General features: G+C 54.6%; 7 protein-coding genes across 7 annotated transcripts; 3 read left to right on the top strand and 4 right to left on the bottom strand.

Annotated features, from left to right (window-relative positions):
• Positions 1 to 1,023: 1,023 nt before the first annotated feature.
• On the top strand, positions 1,024 to 2,281 carry ColSpa_07152 (uncharacterized protein; the record flags this gene model as incomplete). The annotated part of the gene is made up of 3 exons (XM_049273364.1): positions 1,024 to 1,219; positions 1,300 to 1,481; positions 1,553 to 2,281. 3 exons carry the CDS (start codon positions 1,024 to 1,026, stop codon positions 2,279 to 2,281), a joined length of 1,107 nt encoding a protein of 368 aa, XP_049129321.1.
• A 205-nt stretch (positions 2,282 to 2,486) lies between these two features.
• Positions 2,487 to 3,638, bottom strand: ColSpa_07151 (NAD/NADP-dependent indole-3-acetaldehyde reductase; the record flags this gene model as incomplete). Its single annotated transcript, XM_049273363.1, has 3 exons — positions 2,487 to 3,196; positions 3,249 to 3,369; positions 3,531 to 3,638. 3 exons carry the CDS (start codon positions 3,636 to 3,638, stop codon positions 2,487 to 2,489), a joined length of 939 nt encoding a protein of 312 aa, XP_049129320.1.
• Positions 3,639 to 4,771: 1,133 nt separating this feature from the next.
• On the top strand, positions 4,772 to 6,691 carry ColSpa_07150 (UPF0098 protein; the record flags this gene model as incomplete). Its single annotated transcript, XM_049273362.1, has 1 exon — positions 4,772 to 6,691. The coding sequence occupies one exon, from the start codon at positions 4,772 to 4,774 to the stop codon at positions 6,689 to 6,691; it is 1,920 nt and encodes a 639-aa protein (XP_049129319.1).
• Positions 6,692 to 8,131: 1,440 nt separating this feature from the next.
• On the bottom strand, positions 8,132 to 10,655 carry ColSpa_07149 (NADH-ubiquinone oxidoreductase subunit, mitochondrial; the record flags this gene model as incomplete). Its single annotated transcript, XM_049273361.1, has 4 exons — positions 8,132 to 8,249; positions 8,304 to 10,208; positions 10,345 to 10,396; positions 10,541 to 10,655. 4 exons carry the CDS (start codon positions 10,653 to 10,655, stop codon positions 8,132 to 8,134), a joined length of 2,190 nt encoding a protein of 729 aa, XP_049129318.1.
• A 704-nt stretch (positions 10,656 to 11,359) lies between these two features.
• On the bottom strand, positions 11,360 to 11,986 carry ColSpa_07148 (uncharacterized protein; the record flags this gene model as incomplete). Its single annotated transcript, XM_049273360.1, has 1 exon — positions 11,360 to 11,986. One exon carries the CDS (start codon positions 11,984 to 11,986, stop codon positions 11,360 to 11,362), a length of 627 nt encoding a protein of 208 aa, XP_049129317.1.
• A 952-nt stretch (positions 11,987 to 12,938) lies between these two features.
• ColSpa_07147 (autophagy-related protein 37) lies at positions 12,939 to 13,963 on the bottom strand (the record flags this gene model as incomplete). Its single annotated transcript, XM_049273359.1, has 3 exons — positions 12,939 to 13,491; positions 13,565 to 13,862; positions 13,948 to 13,963. The coding sequence occupies 3 exons, from the start codon at positions 13,961 to 13,963 to the stop codon at positions 12,939 to 12,941; spliced, it is 867 nt and encodes a 288-aa protein (XP_049129316.1).
• A 2,951-nt stretch (positions 13,964 to 16,914) lies between these two features.
• Positions 16,915 to 17,399, top strand: ColSpa_07146 (mitochondrial 37S ribosomal protein S27; the record flags this gene model as incomplete). Its single annotated transcript, XM_049273358.1, has 4 exons — positions 16,915 to 16,953; positions 17,007 to 17,212; positions 17,264 to 17,310; positions 17,380 to 17,399. The coding sequence occupies 4 exons, from the start codon at positions 16,915 to 16,917 to the stop codon at positions 17,397 to 17,399; spliced, it is 312 nt and encodes a 103-aa protein (XP_049129315.1).
• Positions 17,400 to 18,420: the final 1,021 nt, after the last annotated feature.

Below are 18,420 nucleotides of genomic sequence, written 5' to 3'. Positions count from 1 at the left end.
CGGCCCCGTATTTGAGGGCCAACAGCTCAGTGGAAAAGAACAGGTGGGAAGTGCAGACTGGGGGGGCTCCAGGGCTCCTTCCGCCTGCCTTAGTGAATCATGAATTTTTCCAGGGTGAGCCACGTGATTTAGCGGGGATATCAGATGGTGGTTTGATTGGATAACAAGGGATCGGATGCGGGGACCGCTGCGCCTGCACGGTTCTGACGCGTTCGAGGCGCGACCGTCGCTTCCATCCACTCTATTCCCCCGTCTTCAGGACAGGCGGCACCTCAGGGAGGACCCAAATGAGACGTTGCCGGGCTTGCACTGCACTTTGGCATTGACTTATTGGCTTCACCAAGGGCCGCAGGGGAAAAAAGGAGAGTTATCGATTATCTGATCCTCCAGGGTAGACGGCCCCGAAAACTAGTTGCGTTTTCCAGTGACCCCTTCAAACCAATAGTCCAAACAAGCACAAAGCCGTCTCCGTAGCTTCCTGTTTATTTATTGACAGCCATCATAATAAAACAACACTGAATTGCTGACTACGTTCCCGTTCTCCGTGCACTACGACCTTGACCTCCCTCCTTCCCGTCTCGAATGCCTAACCCGCCAACGGTGCCTGAGGCTGGTGCTCAAACTCTCTCTGTTGCCTACCTGCCTGCCTGTCCGAGCGCGGTAGTTGCCTAGCTCTGACCCCCAGGACCCCTCGAGGACCCTCATGGGTCAGATGGATGGCTTCCTCTCACCACCCTATACTTAATGTCAACAAACTGCCAACTACGGAACGGATGCTCAGTCCAAGTCTCACCTTCCCGACTGTCTCACAAAATCCCACCCAACCAAACACCCCCTCGGACCAAAGTGTCAAGTTTTCAGATTCCAACACTTCAAAACCAATCTTGCGGTCCCTGAAACTCAGCGACACATTGACCACCGTTGTTATCGGGCTCGATTCCGAGATACAACCGCTGTTTACATTGGAACGGCATTTCATTTCAGGGCACGTAAGGGGGCAATTTACCGCACCTCTAGTCCGTCATGGCATCTGGCCATGTCCTCCGGTTCCCCCGGTCAGACAGCGAAGGCGGATTCGTCGTCATTCAAGCTACTCCTACACGGGCCAAGGCACTGGATGTCAAATTGGTGGGAACTGATGGCGTGGAGCCCTATGCCGTTTCTTGTGAGTCGAATGCTCGTCATCCCGCTTTCCTGGCCGAAGATCATGGCGGCCCGGGTGGGTGGGTCTTGTCCGATGTTGTTTCATGCACCGCCGTCACGGAATCGGGGGGGCTAACAGAAGGTTTTCCCTTGCAGTGCGTCAAGATAAAGTCGCTGCGCTCCGAGTCAAGAACAGCCCCTGCACGGAGGACGAATGGATCTCCATTCTGACCGCCGTGTTGCATCAAGAGCCGGCCAACGACATCGAGGTGCTCGCCGACGTCGAAAACGAAACAACTCTCACTCTGACTGTTCGGAAAAGGGGAAGAGAGTTTACTGTAAGTGTCATTCGCTCGAGCCTCTTCCCAGTCTTGCTTTCCGGGTGGCCGGGCTGATGGCTGGTCTCTAGCAACGTCTCGGCGCCATTGAGTTGAGCCACAGCCCACGCGAGCTCATTGAGCTGTTTGACTGGTGTGGTCTGTCGGCGCAAACGGCCAATGAGGCCAAGGAAGCTCTAGCTTCTGCAACAGCCAAAGCAAGCCAGCTTGAAGAATCTGTGCGCGAGCTCAAAGCACAGCTTGACGAGCTAATCGCGGCCAAGGAGGCTGACGAGTCGGAACTGCTAGAGAAGTTCCGCGACCTATTGAATGAGAAGAAGGTCAAGATCAGACAGCAGCAGAAACTTTTGGCGTCTGCATCCGTCGAGCCCGACAAGCTAGCGCAGGTACAGAGCTCCCAGGCCGCAGGTAAAGGCCATGCTGCGGCCAAGTCTAGACCGGCCAAGAGGAAGACCGCCCCCGCTCGCGTCAATGACGATAGCTCCTCTGATGAAGGCTTCGAGAAGATGGAAGTCGATCTTGCGATGGAGCCAGCTCCTGAAGATTCGGAACAGCAGCGCGACACCACCGAGGACGAGGACGAGACGGCTAGCGAAGACGATGACGACGAGCCAGCAGCGCCAGCGTCTAGAAAGCAACAGAATTCTGCGGAATCTTTACAGCCCAAGGGAAAGCCCGCCGCCGCCAAAAAGGAAGCCCCTCCAGCGAAGAGAGAACTGCCCTTCGCCAGAAAGAAGGGGACTCCAAAAATATCACCTCCGCCCGCTGGCAGCGAGACGGAGTCCGACGACGAGCTTTGATCTAACCGATGACAAAAGCCAGCAGAGTATACACCATTAACACTTTGGTTGTTACGTTTGGATTTTCAAACCATCACATTCAGAGTAATGAGGGACGGTGATACACGGAGAGGTTCTTTATTAATTATTCAACCCATTGCTACAAAGATGATTTCTCGACGCCATGATCCGAGAACTCAGGACGGCACTGCAGTGATGGATTAACTCAGCTCTTGTCATTGGGGTCGAACTTGTTCTTCCAAAATCCGCGGACATGCTTGGTCTCACCAGCCTTGGAGATCTCGCTCACCTCCCGAGGCGTAAGCTTGATGGCAGGGAGATGATTCAGGTAACTCTGTAGCCTTTCTTCTTTGGAGGAGGTCGTGATAGTGACCAGACCCTGGTCGATGCACCAGCGGAGTCCAATGACGGAATCGGTCACGCCGTACTTCTTGGACAGGTTGGCATAGATGGTCCTGACAGGAGAGTCGACGTCCGAGGTGATGGGGGTCAAGGGAGCATAAACCGACACCGCAATCTTGTTCTGGCGGTGGAAATCCAGCAGGTTACCGTGCTGCAGATGAGGATGGAACTCGATCTGGTTGATGGCGGGGGGGATCTTGGCCGTCTTCAAGATGGCCTCGAGGTGGGACTGGAGGAAGTTGCTGACGCCAATCGACTTGGCCCGGCCGGACTCCTTGATGGCCTCCAGGTCTGCCCACTTCTGCTGGAGCTCCTCGTCCGAATCGGCGAAGAAGGGGGCATGGATGAGATAGAGATCCACATAGTCAAGACCGAGCTTCTGCAGCGACCGCGCAAAGGCCTCTTCGGTATCCTGCTTCTTGGTTCCGCTGCACTTGGTCGTGACGAAGAGCTTCTCCCGCGGTACGCCGGCCTTCTTGATGGCCGCGCCGAGCTCCTCCTCATTCCCGTAGACTGGCGCGTGTTAGTATGCCCTCTTACGACGAGCGTCATTGCCTATGCATACCTTCTGCGCCGTCAAGGTGACGGTATCCAACTTTGATAGCCTGGACCGTGTTGTCGACGATCTTCTCATCAAAGTTCGCACCACCGGATTTGTAGTTGGCTGTACCTAGACCATATGCAAGCTACCGGTAGGTCAGCATGAAAAGTCACTGGAGCGAACCGGCTACGGAGCAACGGATTTGGCTCGAGCTCACGCTCTAGGGGTAACCCGGTGCTGACATGCATTACCGCGCGGCGGATCCTCCCGTAGAGGCAAGACTCGTTGTTGGAAGCTTCAACTTACCATTGGGATCTGGTTGCCATCGTTGAGCGTGAGCCATGGGATGTAGTCCATTTGCTTGGGTGGGGTTCCCGAAGCATCGGGCTTGAAGGTGGACAGGATCGAGTTCATGTTGCGGTTTTGAGGTTGACAGAAGACGAGTTGGCGGAAACGGTGACGAAGCCGAGGCGTAGTTGCTGAGCAGAGTCTGGAAGTTGATGTCAAGAACATGCAGCGGTGCGTGAAGAACGTTGGGATTGACTCCGATAAGGAGGATTAGCGGATGGGTCTGGGGCAAGGAGTTTGTATTTCTAATCGGATGGAGCTATCTCTTGTAGTTGCCGAAGGAGCTTGAGGGGAATCGGATTATCAGCACGATGGGACGAGATTGAGACAATGAATGCACCATGCTTCTGTGCCCTTTCCACGTTCTGATGACATGCAGCACGAAACCAAACGCCAGAAACGGGAACACCCCACCGAGTCGGCCAGCAGCAGCCGAGACGACCAATTGACATCACCAGAAACCCGCGTCTGACTGGAGAGCTTGGTAAAGTTCCGTCACACGAAGCAGACATGGCGCATTTTGAGGGACGTGGTGGACTGGTACACTGGGATCCCCCACTTGCCCCAATTGGATCTTGCAAGGGCGGCATTCCCGGGATGGCGGGGGCTTTTTAGTGACGCCAGTGGTGACGACAATATTGGAGCTGTTGCATGATGGGGGAACCAGCATTCTTTCGGCTGGGACACACGGGCCGCGAGCTCTCCAAACTTTTGGGGACAGATCCCTTTTCGGCATTGGGGCGGCGACCGAAGAAAGGGTCGAGGACACGGGGTCTGGATTCCCAAATATCTGACTGATAATTGACTCCGGGATCGGAAGACCCGTTGCTATCGGCGACCCGCCGACGTGGACGCCGAGGTTCTATCCAGGTACGCATCTCGTGGCTTAGGTCAGCATGGCGATTTGTTCAAAGTCCGTTGCCACTTGAGGTTCAGAGAGTCTCCCATCGCGGAAGGACGGCTCAGTTGGCGTGCGAGCATCATCATTAGCAAATACACCCCGACGGAATTTTCTCCGGGTCTTTTCCTGCTGTAAATTTTGCATCCGAGATACCCCCCTTTCCCTTCTCTTCTTCCCTACCATTAGACTTGATTTTTACTAGTTGCTCACCCGCTCCATTGACTTTAAGAGAACTGCGTATATGCTCTCGCGACTGCTCTCCCGCCGAGCCGTCCCTAGCGCTTCCAGACTGCCCACCATGGCCGCCCAACTCTCCAACGGGGCGTCCAACTCGACAACACCCAAGCCCGCATCCGCCGGGCACGGCCTCCCGATAGCAGAACTCCCCAAGACATGGACATATACTTCCTCCCTCCCGCCCGATTCCCTCTTCCCGACCCCGGCCGACTCCCACAAGACCCCGCGCGACCAGATCGCCCCGCGCGGTGTTCGCAACGCCGCCTTCACATGGGTCCGCCCCGAGACCGCCGAGGACCCGGAGCTCCTCGCCGTAAGTCCCGCCGCGATGCGAGATATCGGTATTAAGGAAGGCGACGAGGAGACGGAGGAGTTCCGCCAGACCGTCGCCGGAAACAGGCTACACGGCTGGGACGAGGAGAAGCTCGAGGGCGGATACCCCTGGGCGCAGTGCTACGGCGGGTTCCAGTTCGGCCAGTGGGCCGGCCAGCTCGGCGACGGCCGCGCCATCTCGCTGTTCGAGACGCGGAACCCCGAGACAAAGGTGCGGTACGAGCTGCAGCTGAAGGGCGCCGGCATCACGCCGTACTCGCGGTTCGCGGACGGGAAGGCGGTTCTGCGGTCGAGTATCCGCGAGTTTGTGGTTTCCGAGGCGCTGCATGCGCTCGGGATCCCCAGCACGCGCGCGCTGGCCTTGACGCTCTTGCCAAAGACCAAGGTCAGGCGCGAGACCGTCGAGCCGGGTGCGATCGTCTTGCGCTTCGCGCAGTCGTGGATCCGTCTCGGAAACTTCGACCTCCAGCGTGCAAGGGGCGACCGCGCCATGATCCGCACCCTAGCGACGTACGTTGCCGAAGACGTCCTCGGCGGCTGGGAAGCCTTGCCCGCGCGCCTCGAAAACCCCGACAAGCCTGGCGAGGGCCTCGAACCCGCTCGTGGCGTCCCGGCGACGGAAATCCAGGGGCCTGAAGAGTCGGCCGAGAACCGCTTCACCCGGCTGTTTCGCGAGGTCGCCCGCCGCAACGCCCTGACGGTCGCAAAGTGGCAGGCCTACGGCTTCATGAACGGCGTGCTTAACACGGACAACACCTCCATCATGGGCCTGAGCATCGACTTTGGCCCCTTTGCCTTCATGGACAACTTCGACCCGGCCTACACCCCCAACCACGACGACCACCTGCTGCGGTACAGCTACCGCAACCAGCCGACCATCATATGGTGGAACCTGGTGCGCTTCGGCGAGGCGCTGGGCGAGCTGCTCGGCGCCGGTGCCGGCGTGGACGAGGACACGTTTGTCAACGACGGCGTGGAGGAGAGCCAGTCTGAGGCCCTCGTGGCCAGGGCCGAGAAGATCATCATGCAGGTCGGCGAGGAGTACAAGGCGCTCTTCATGGCGGAGTACAAGCGCCTCATGACGCAGCGCCTGGGGCTGAAGAACTTCAAGGAGAGCGACTTTGACGAGCTGTTCAGCAACCTGCTGGACACGATGGAGACGCACGAGCTGGACTTCAACCACTTCTTCCGGCGCCTCAGCTCCGTCAAGCTGTCCGAGATCGCGGACGAGGAGTCTCGCCGCGAGGTGGCAGCGCGCTTCTTCCACGCCGAGGGCGTCGCGGGCGGCGAGGACAAGGGCCGCGCAGATATCGGCGCGTGGCTGGGCAAGTGGAGCGCACGCGTCGTCGAGGACTGGGGCGAGGACGCCGCCCAGGATGCCGAGAGGGAGAAGGCGATGAAGGCGGTCAACCCCAACTTTGTGCCGCGCGGGTGGGTGCTTGATGAGATCATCAAGCGGGTAGAAAAGGATGGCGAGAGAGATGTGTTGAGGCGAGTTATGCAGATGGCGTTGCATCCCTTCGAAGACAGCTGGGATGGTAAGGAGATCGAGGGGCGGGAGTACAAGGGGGATAAGGAGGAGGAGGAGAGGTGGGTTGGGGATGTACCCAAGTTCAAGAGGGCTATCCAGTGCAGCTGTAGCTCTTAGACTAGAGCTTGTTCTCAAAGCAGATTTACTGAATCCCCATGATAGACGGCTTTCGAGACGCTATAGCCGTATTATCAAAGCTCGGCCAGCTTTACACGGGAAACCTGCATAGCCTTTTTGTGTTCTGTTTCTTGTCCCACCTGTCATGGATAGAGTAGCATGCTACCAACTTCACATAATCTGGCCATGTTGGGCATATAAAGGATCTAGCATGAAGGTAGACTCGACCATTCGGCAACGACCTATCAACCTTTGAGAAGCCTGCACTGGATCTCACGTAACCATGGCATTAGTAATGAGAGTAATGTCACATCTCAGCTCCTTCAAACACTTCATGTCTTGATGACAACGGTCGCGGATCACTGTCAATGTCCAGTTGCCTTGGATATATGAATCGGCATTGCACCGATACATTCAACCGTACCCCATCGTCCCTTTGTGTGTCTTCAAATCAGCATAAGGATAAGTTTGCGATAGCACCCCTCAAAACATTCGATAGAATGTTCTCGGAATATCTAACTTGGCAACCAAGTCGACATCGTCATTCTAATAATGCTATGTATAAAAAGGGCTACTTGCGTCGTTTCTTCAGCTATTTTGCTGAGCCCACGTCCTCTACACAGTTGCCATTCGTCCAACTTTATGGTTTACAGAGAACGATGTGACAGACAACTTCGATGGGGAGCATATTTCCCAGGCTGAATAACCAACAGCATAATGTAGCTGGCCACTTTCTTATTAATTGTAAGGAGTGCTCTCTCTTTCATGGCCTCGAACGATAGGGTGTCTCTGAACATATTGGCATGGAACAGTAAGAGAATTTCACAGAGCGACAAAAGCTAGACGGAAAAGGAACTTGGCGGAACCTCGAAATAGTTCGGCTAATTTTTATAAGTTTGTTTCTTCCAAAGCCCAAAGGCATCGGGTACGACGTTAACGACCTTTCCAGTCGATGATACTTAATCAAGTCAGTGAGTTACATAGTACCTTGTCGACTGCTCGAAACGGATACCTAGCTCAGTTTGTTAAGACCCATGTGCGTGTACAAGTAAGGGGACATCAAATGTCAGTCAATGGCGGAAACTGTGTGCTGACAACACCTTATCGTCTTGCAGATTGCATACAGGAATCCATCTCCTTGCTCGTTAACATTGGCCCTGTGATACCAGGGACCCGTCTTATCGAGGATTGAAAAAGCGATCTAGCAACAGAAACCACTACAACTTGTAACATAGCGCAAGGTCTGGATAATACAGGAGATTAGTCTGCTATACATCGCGTCGTCACATGGCACTCTGATGAAGGTATTTACTTTCTTCTCAACTACCCGCCTCATTCTACCCACGCGTGCTATTATGTACAAGCAATGCATTCATCCCAGACAAAGGAGCTTTCTTTTCTTCGCTTCTCCACAGCAGTCGTACTCGTACAGCCTGTTCCTCATGCTCCGTACGCAATCTGACCCATTGGCCTGTCCTCCTCCATGCCTGGCGCCATGAAGTTGGTCTTGGGGTTGCCAGTGGCCTTGGCCGCGGAGCAGCGGGCCATCGTCGGTGAACTTGGAGATATGTTAGCATCATACTGACTTGAACGCGCATGAGTGTCGACCAACCTTCTTGAGATGACGTCTGTGAAGTAAAAGTTATCGATGACCTTCTTCAAGGGCGCACCGCTGGCCTTGGAGCCCTTGTTCTGGTCGACGAGCTGAACCTTGCTCAACTGCTGAAGAGCGACGGGCTCAACCACATCGTAGGCCGCCAGGGCCGGGCTGACCTCAGCCATTCTGTCACGGAGCTGAGCAACGTCCTCGTAGGGCAGAGGAGCGCCAAGGAACTCGCTGGCGGCACGGATGATCTTCCAGTCGGTACGGGCAGCACCGGGGAGGGAGGTGGCAGCACGGGTCATCTGGACACGGCCCTCGGTGTTGATGTAGGTACCGGCCTTCTCGGTGTAAGCAGCGCCAGGAAGAACGACGTCAGCAATCTGAGCACCGCGGTCACCGTGATGGCCCTGGTAAACGACGAAAGCGTTCTTGGGGATGTCCTTCTCAGAGATCTCATCGGCACCGAGAAGCCAGACGAACTTGGGAGTGGTCTCAGCAACCTCGGTAGAAGGAGTGACGAAACCGACCTCGAAGGCACCGGCGCGGGAAGCGGCTCTCTGGAGAACGTTGTATCCATTCCACTCGGGAGTGATGAAGTTAGCGGCGTTCTTGTCAACGAAGGCACCGATGGTCTCGTAGAAGGCCTTGGCGTCAACGTGGTCGGTGACGCCAGAGCCCACGATAATCATGGGGCGCTTGGCAGACTGCAGCTTCTTGCCAAAGGGACCAGCAAGAGCCTGTTTGAGAGCGGCGTGGTCGAGGCCGAGGTGCTCGAACTCGAAAGTGGAGTCCCACGTCTCGCCAACGACACCGATCTCAAGGTCGGAGCGCAGCCACTGCTTACGGATACGGGCGTTGAGAACAGCAGCCTCGTGACGGGGGTTGCTGCCAACAATGAGGATGGCATCAGCCTCCTCAATACCGAAGATCTTGGAGTTGAACAGGTAGTTGGAGCGAACGTCGACACCGTGGGCGATGGGCTTGCTTCCAGAAGGCATGTCAAGGGCCAGGTTCTCGGAGCCCAGCTTGTTGGCCAGGTCCTTCATGGCAACCAGAGACTCGACCTCAGTCAGCTCACCAGCAATGACCTTGAACTCGTTGGCCTTGGGCTGGAGGTGGTGGTAGGCGTTGGCGACCTCGGTAAGTGCCTGCTCCCAATCGGCGGGCTCGAACTTGCCCTCACGACGGATCAAGGGCATGGTCAATCTCTGGGTCTTCAGACCATCGCAGGCGAAACGGGTCTTGTCGTTAATCCACTCCTCGTTGACATCGTCGTTGAGTCTGGGCAGGATGCGCATGACCTCGAGGCCGCGGGAGTCGACACGGATGTTGGATCCCAAACCGTCAAGGACGTCAATGGACTCGGAGTGCTTCAGCTCCCAGGGTCTCGCACGGAAAGCGTAAGGCTTGGAAGTGAGGGCACCGACAGGGCAAAGATCGATGACGTTGCCGGAAAGTTCGGAGTCAAGGTTCTTCTCGAGGTAGGTACCGATCTGGATGTCGTTGCCACGGCCGAAAGAGCCCATCTCGGGGGCGCCGGCAACGTCGTTAGAGAAACGAACACATCGTGTGCAGTGAATACATCTGTTCATGGAGGTCTTGATGAGGGGGCCGATGTTCTTGTCTTCGACAGCACGCTTGCCGCCGACTTCGTGGAAACGGCCACGGTCGCCACCGTATCGCATCGACTGGTCCTGGAGATCACACTCACCACCCTGGTCGCAGATAGGGCAGTCGAGGGGGTGGTTGGCGAGGAGGAACTCCATAACACCCTCACGGGCCTTGTGTGTAAGGGGGGAGTTGGTCTTGACGACCATACCGGGCTGGACGGGCCATGCGCAGGAGGCTACGGGCTTCGGGGCGCGTTCGACTTCGACCAAGCACATACGGCAGTTACCGGCAATCGCGAGCTTTCTGTTGTATTTGTCAGTCGGGGGTCATCCCTGGCAACGTTCATCGATTCGATCGAAGGAGTCGTACTCATGGTAGCAATATCTGTTTGCAAGTCAGTTACTGCCATCTGTGTTTGATTTCTAATGGCTGAACGAACCTGGGGATCGTAACGCCTGCCTTTTCGCAAGCTTGAATCAGGGCGGAGCCGGCTAGAAAGTCGTGAGCAGGAATTCCCGGACGAGTCCACATCGCATCTCACCTTCGACTGACACCTTCTTTCCGTCTGTATCTCTCGTCAGCAATCGTCACAGAAACCAATTGGGGCCCTTCTCGAGGGGCGGGCTCGTCCATACCAACTGTGAGCTCGACTTCGGCGTTCCTGCGAGCTGTGGTAGCAAAGGTTCGCGAGGCATTGGCGGCCTGCTTGCCAGTCCGCCAAGCCGAACGTGCTAGAGAATGCCGCAGCATCGTGTCGCCTTGACGGATTGAGACTCAGACGAAACGGGGGAGGGCGTTTTGGTGGGAGGGCGGATTGATATTCAATCGTTGACGTCGGGAGGAACTGCTCTTCTGTCCCGGGCCATGGGGATTTGGTGGCGCTAGTGCGTAAATCGCGATTAATTTACATCGGCCGTGATTGGCTAACCAGCCCGGGAGCTCCTTGCCGCCTGAGGCACCAACAAACTCCTCCGAGCACCATTTAGTCCTCGGAAAATTTCGTCGCAGAGCGCCTTTTCTCTTTTTCTTCTTCACTTTAAATTGTATACGGACACTTATCGTAGGTGAGCTTGAGCGTCGTAAGATGCTTCAATCGAGCCTTCCTCTATCTAGTGTACCTAGATGAAGCATTTTGACGCCGTTTATGGAAGCATGGGAGAACTCTTCAATGACCGTTGCCTCTTACCGCCGGTCGTTACATACTATGATGACGATGAGACTAGTTGTAGACTATACGTGTGTATATGCTGGTATCTTTTGATGTTTACGCACAACGCGTTTGTACCTAGGACGCGTTCTGGTCGAGCTATGGTCATCGGCCATACACGAGCAGGTCTCGAGCGCGACTAGAGTCTGGTTGTGCTGTTCGTCTTTGATTTCTGCCTACCACCTGATATCCCGTCGCCTCTTCTGGCCATGGTTATCGTTGCCACTCAGGCTACCCGCTGTCGCTTCTAGCTCCGAGCAGGTTCACCATTTCGCCCGTTGTCAGATGACTCGTCATGCGCAAGTCCCTTCTCCAAAGCCGTCTTGTAATGGTTTTTGATCTCTTGCGCGTGAGTGGCATACCCTCTTAACTGAATCAAGGCCTGGCCAGCGTTGTAGAGCGACCAGTGAAGTGCCGCCTGCCTTGGAGGCATATCGCCCGGGATTTCGGGGTACGCATACGTTGACAGGTGACGGTTGCTGTAGTCAGCATCGTGAGGAATCGGGGCGTCCACGTATTCCATGATGAGATCCTCATCGCCCGGCATGAGGCCCGCGGTGGTCTCCCAGACGCCCATGGTTGCCTCTAACTTTTTTGCGTGCTGTAGGATGCGCTGGTGCTCACGTTCGTACATGTGAGTAATGTTTTGCTCCACGGCGGCTGTGTGTTTCTCAATATTTTGCTGGCAGAGCTTCAGGCGGTCGCTCTTATTTTGGGGGGGATCGAAGGGTTCAAAAAGGCTCTCTTCCAGGGGGACAAACATCGCCATCGCGGGGTCACCTGGCATGAGAATTGGTATTTCTTCTTCTGGGGAGTCGTTGCCGCCACGCGCCTTCGCTGGTGTCTCTGCTGGATTGCCCGAGTTCTCTTGCATCTTGACTATCAATGCTCGTATGTAACAGTGTAAACGGGTGCCGGGCCGGGTTATGGCGAAGACAGGGTGTTACGGTTTCCTTGTTGCAGTATATTAGACGCTGTTGAGTGAGGGGTGAAAGTATGAAGTTGAGATCTGAGCTCGTCCGTCCCAAAGACGACCTTAACATGGATAGGTAAGCTGAGGTCCCACGCCTGCGATCAGGTGCTTCACAAGGTGCCCAACTAAGAGCCTCGTCGATATCTCTGCCAAATTGCAAAGTTGATAATTTCTTTTCCGAAAACGGAACGCAGTGGCATGCACGAGTCCTTTCGTCTTATCGTTTTTCCGTGTTGATGTTGCTTCGAAACCATGGCGGACACTTATTGGTGTAGACAGCTAGGAGAATATTTTAACAGAGAAGGCACGATGGGCGGTAGTGCAACACTGAAGTTTACATCTGTAGTTATTAGATACGGACATCACAATTAAGATGAATGAGATTCTCCTGACAGATCAGATATATAGACCTATGGGGGCCTTGATCGTCTGCACGTTCGTCCCATGACACTCGGCGACTGTGCTCGGCTCGGCATTTGAGCGTCCTCCGCCCTACAATAGTGTCACCTCCAGACCCATCGATATCGAAATGGGTTGTGGCGTGGTCGTGAACCCGTCTCCCAGGAGACACTCGTCTGCTATCGACACTAGATGCAGATAAGACTGTTCTTCACCTCTTACAATGGAACATCGAAGCATACGCCAGGAGGACAGCATGCGCGTGTTCTCCTGAGTAAGCCGAGCTCGGGCTGGCGTACAGGTCGCGCAAGCCTTTCAGCTCTATTGTGGACAAGTGACAAACGTTGCCTTGCCCAGAGCGATGCCATGTTTGGGGTGCAGAGAGCAGCATCGATAGCTCTTCCGTCCGTAGGTATATCCGTAGATTGCATCTCTCACCACCATCGGGAAGTTGTCATCTGGATGGCAAGATATTCCTCACGTACTCCCTCATCAACTTCAACCCGGCCCGGACCAAGTCTTCCAACCTCCGATCCTTCCGCTTGCGCATCCACAGGAGTATGAAACTCAATAGAACCAAATCGATGGCGAGATGTTTCATTATCAGCCAAGTGAGCCAGCGTATCCAGGCAGGAAAGCTTCGTGATTTCTTCGACTTCCACTCCCTTCCTGTTGTGATTTGCTCTCGCAATGCCGCGACTTCGGCCGAGAGCTTTTCCAGGGCTCGCTCCACGCTTCGGGACCAGTTACTGCTCCTCGCAAGAGCCTCCCCTTCTTCGTCATCGTCATAAACTATCTTTCCGACCGAGTCTCGTTCGGCAGCATCGTCTTCGCTCATAGGGCTTAGAACCTTCAGCGGCCCTTCGGATTCGGGCAAGGGTTGTTGATACTGTCGCAACTCGCCGGTGTACCCCGTGCCTTTCGGCGAAGAGTCGGTCGAGCTGGGGCTGTTATTCTTGATCTGGTTCCATACGAATTCGAGTTCCGCGACAAGTTCCTTGGCGTCTCTGTATCAACGTATCAGTGGGGGCCGTGATGCGCGAGTGGCTGCGGGTAGGCAGCGGAGAGATCTGGGCTTACGGTGTCGTCGCATATTTGTGCATCGTCTCGATCAATGCCTCGATATACCTCCTCTTCGCTTCCGTCCGGCTCAGGCCCTTCTGGGAGTTCCATGCATCCCACTTGTCCTTCTCGCGCTGAAGCTCGTCGGCTGGCATGCCGGAAGCCGAGGTCGGCCGCTCCATGACGCCATCAACGTCCCCCTCCATCGCTTGCTTGTAGAGGCCATAGAGTCGCAGCCTGTCGGATGGCGGGGGACGTGAGGCCCCCGTTTTGGGGATTTTCTTGACGGTATTTAAGGCATGGACGAACACGCGATCTGAAGAGGAAGCATAATCGCATTAATTAGCCGGGGAATTGCTCTCCACAATGGAAGGATAGTAAGGTTTTCTTTCGCAACTCACCCACAGAGTCTGCCATCTAGAAGGCTGTCCTTGAATCAGACGACTTGAAGGAAGGAAGAAGGGAGGGGAGGCGCGTTAATGGCGTGTATCCGAGGTGATTTGGGTCGGCTGGGTCGGGGGTGTAGGGTGGTTCGGCTCAGCAACACCGGGCGAAGATGACTTAGATGGGTTCCCCTTCACCTAAAGGTACGGATAGAGCGAGGTACCTTGGCCGCGGGAGCTGAAACGGGTGATGGAGGCAACAGGTGCTGGCAAAACGAGCAAGTTAAGAATCCAGCACACCGACATGCATAATGCGAAAGCTCCTCCATGGAAGGTTTTCTCCCTCGTCATCCAAAGAAAGGAAGTGGTCTGGTGGGCAGCGAGGTAGCGGCGGCGATGGCGGGTGCTGGCAGAAGAGCCAAGGTAGTGAGCGAGGCAAAGTAATTCAGTACCGGCAATCAGCTGCCTATCGCCTGTGTCGGGTTGGGCATGGGATGGGGGGTGGTTCGCGCGCTGATGTTAGCACCAGCTCCGGTAATTGTCTTTTGCCTCGGCCGCGGGTCACGCACCGCAACGCAATGCAGCGCAACACCCAGCAGCAACGGCAACACGACCGCGCAACTACCTAGCCACCTCCAACCCAGGAGGTGCAGCTAGGGGTTTAGAGTGGGCGTGGGTGCGCGGGCCTGACGCAGGCCTGTCAGGGGTTGTGGTTCTCCGAGATCCCGACTAGCAACACAGTCCCATCACCCCGCGTCTTCTCGTAATGTAAGCGAGTGTGGCTAGCCGTTTTGCGGCTGTTGTCGTCGGCCGAGACAGGGAGACACGTGAAATGCGGGCGGTGTTACCTAGTTGCAGTGCATTCCACCGGATTATGGGTTGCTTGTGTCTTCGATTTAGACTTCCGTCAATTGTCACCGACCACTGCGCTGGCATTGTGCCGAGGCCCCTGGTGCTAGCATCGTATCCGCTGATGTGCATTCGTTGTTTAGCATTGGATGACTTGACTCGGCTGGGGCACGCACTCGCTTTCGGGGGCTGTCCCTCGAAATAAAACAAAAGCATCCGAGTTGACATCTGCCATGTTCGTCTGTTGTCTCTGGTCTACCTTCCGTATGGTGGAAGTTGTTTGGTTTTGCCATCGCGTTTTCTTTCCTGCCTTGCTCATGCTAATGGTCATATGCTCCAGTCAGCAAGCTTGTCGTTTCGTCTCCTCTAATTGAGACTGGTATCATGGGTATAACATAGAGACATTAGTCCGATTTAGCCTCCGTCTCTCCAAGAGCTGCCATGAACGCCTTTTTCTTCTCCCCGTAAACCTTCATCAACTTCTTGTTGTTCAGCGCCATCTGGGCTGCTTTTTGTCCTGCCTCCTTCTTGTTCAGGTCGCTCCCCGTTCCTAGAAGTTTGTTTGTCTCCCCCCATCCGTCAAGATAGACACCGACGGTGAATAGCGCCAGCTTCTTGTTGTATTTGTCCTTCTTGTTCGCGCTGGGCATATCCTCATATCGTATAGTGATGCCCCTGGCACCGATTACCTGACTCAGCCGGACCTTGGGCGCGATTTGATTCTCTTCTGTCACAGTTTCGCTCAGCTCCTTCACCATCCCCATCTCTGGCTTCTTGGCGTTTGTTCTGATTTGATCCTTGATCGTCGTTGCCCATAGTGCCTTCAACCATTCTGCAGCTCGAGAGAGGCCGTGAACGGGATCCGAGAGGATGACTGCGGCGACGTATGCCTCGAATAAGTCTCCGCGGACTTTCCTGACTTCGTGCGGTTTGGCCACAGCAGGCAGGTTCCCGTTAGGCCTGAATTCAGCGGGCAGCCTAGCTCTTTCGAAAAGCTTGTAATGTGCAGAGTACTCTCCCAGGTTGGCGTTGCGAACTAGAAGCTCTCTCAACTGAGAACATTTTCCAGTGGGCATCCCCCCAAAAGTCTGGAAGATGAGAGATGATGAGATCAACTCCACGTAGGCATCTCCGAGCCACTCGAGACGTTCATAACTGAGGTCGGTCTTGTGATTGACCATACCTACGTGAGTGAAAGCTGCCATCTCTAGGACTGGGTTCGAAATTTCGGGGAGAGGCGGCATCGAGCTTGGAATATCTGCGGGTGTCCATGGTGTGACCAGCGTGAAGGAAGGAATTGGCGGTGCGGAGGGTGGTGGCCTCAGACTAGACGTTGGCAAGGCTTCATCCTTCTCACTTGACAAGAGCTTTTTCTGGAACAGTCAATCGGTTGATCGGTTTCCCAGATGATGGCATAAAGAGATTTACCTTGCTTACACCGTTCTCTCGGTCTTTCTCAACCTGTGTGGGTCCCTCGCCAGCCAGTTGCTGGAACGAAGGTAGTAGCTTCTTGCTGAGTTGTCGAAGATTTTGCATATCTTCACTCTCAAGAGAAGAACCAGACTTTGGTTTGGACAACGCCTGAAGACACCTTATGAGTTCATCGCTATGGTCGAGAAGCAATGCCAACGCGTCATCTTCTGTATGTCTTCGCTTGTTCGGAGGCAGCGCTCCTGAACTTGAGCGCTTGCTCATTCTTATCGTGTTCGGAAATCCCGATGAAATTTCCGAGGGTGTTCAAATCGAAACACCCTGTATATATTTGAATAATACTCGTTTGAAGAAGGCGAGCGCTGGTAATAGTCGGGGCTGCTATTTGTGACTTTCACAACTTCGCCTGGGGAGAAGGTACTTCATTCAGACAAAAACTTGGTCTGGGCACTATGCGCAGATGGAGCCCACTGCTGGTGCTGCACGCGATGCCGTGGACAGGGGTCCAGTCCAGCGCCTTCAGTGCAACAGGGGCCAGGGATGGTCTATGACGGTCAATCAAAGGCCCGACGCCAGGACCCAATTGGACGGCACGGCTTGAGCCAAGTGGGGCCAAAGTTGAACATCACGGTTTAGCTAAGCTTGCTCGACTTCGCGACAATTTTACGGTGATCGTCTGATAGTATTCTTGGAAGATATGCAAAGATGAGTGTCCCACGCGCGAGGTTGCTGGACCTCATGAAGGTAAGCTCGTTCAGTGTTGTCGATTGTTGGATCTCACTAACCAATTGAACTAGGCCCAATGCGAAGTCTTTGCGGCAACATTCAATCCTGAGGGAGTGCGGACGGGAAACAAGATTCTGCGACAGCGTCTGAAGGGACCTGCTCTTGCATCCTACTACCCGCGCAAGGTCCTTACCGTCAGAGATGTCCAGAGAGAGTTTGGCCCGGAACTCACGACCCTCGACCTGGAAGAGATGGACCGTTTGGAGCACATTGCCGGGTATGCTTGAGAGGAAGGGAGACGAGGAGCTGCTGCTAACGCACAAGGTAGTCTGAAGGCCAGAGGCAAGAGTGCGCCTAAGAAGAAGAAGACGAAGAGTAAGTCCATTGCCTTTCTCCGACGATGTGCTGCGACTATTGTGAATGGAAGTGCTGACCGTCTTGTAGCTGAGCCGAAGAAGAAATAAACGCCTTTCGCGAGAACATTTGTACGATACGATGTGCAACTACCGAACGAACCGCCGGTCCCATATCCGCCGAATCGCCCTCTACACCGAAGTGCTTGGGTAGCTTTTGTCTACTTCTCCAAACCAAAGCGACTCGACGACTCTCGCGTGGCATATGTGCGTCTTGGGAATCACGAAGTTCTTGGAAAGACACTGCCATGGTTCGCGGCCAGGACGGGTCATAGAAGGATGTCCATACGTAGGGCACCCGGTGTAAAAATACAATGGATTAAAACAATGCCACAAAACACAAGCCTGTTATGGATTACGCAGGCTTGTTTGGAAGTTTCTGTTGAATATCTCTTTCGAAATATGTTACTGGCTGATCTTCGTGGTGTCAACCTTGGCCGAATTTGCCATGCACGTTACGTCGCGCATAGCTGGCTGAGTGAGTAGGAGACAAGTCAGCCGATACTATTTATTTCCCAATGGGCCAGCCTCACTGTCCAGCCTAAAATTAAGTCTCTTGCAGTCTTGATCTCGAAATATCTGGGTAAAACCCTTGCATAACTGCGATGCCTCGAGGTGGAAATACTGCAAATGGAGCCTTGAGCCGTGGACCCCAGAGTGGCGCGTGTTCTTGGATTCAGAAGGAGTCAGAACCCGTCTGATGCTAAGCTGCACTAGGAAGTGCTGGGCTACCATCTGTCAGACGGACGATGCCTTATTCCACTCGGACAACAGAGCTGATCACCAGGCTTTCAAATTGAAGACCCGGCAGGTGCCAACATACTTGTCTTAACCAGCCAGCCTCTAAAGAGAGGAGGAGGGTGCTAATCTTTACCGAGTGGTGGTCTCCTTCCAACCCTCTATAGAGTTAACAGCGACCTTTTCCTTGATCAATTTGACAGTGCAGGACTCCTACTTCACCTTGGACTCATCTTGGTAGCCAAACTTCCTATCGCCCCTCGCCAACCTTGCGATTGCCAAGTTGAAGTCAGGAATAGTGCACCTTATTTCGAGAAAGGTGCCTAGCAACCCA

The sequence above is a fragment of the Colletotrichum spaethianum genome (assembly GCF_022836535.1).
Source record: "Colletotrichum spaethianum MAFF 239500 DNA, contig18, whole genome shotgun sequence".
Taxonomy (NCBI): Eukaryota; Fungi; Ascomycota; class Sordariomycetes; order Glomerellales; family Glomerellaceae; genus Colletotrichum; species Colletotrichum spaethianum.
This window is presented reverse-complemented; position numbering and strand designations above follow the sequence as displayed.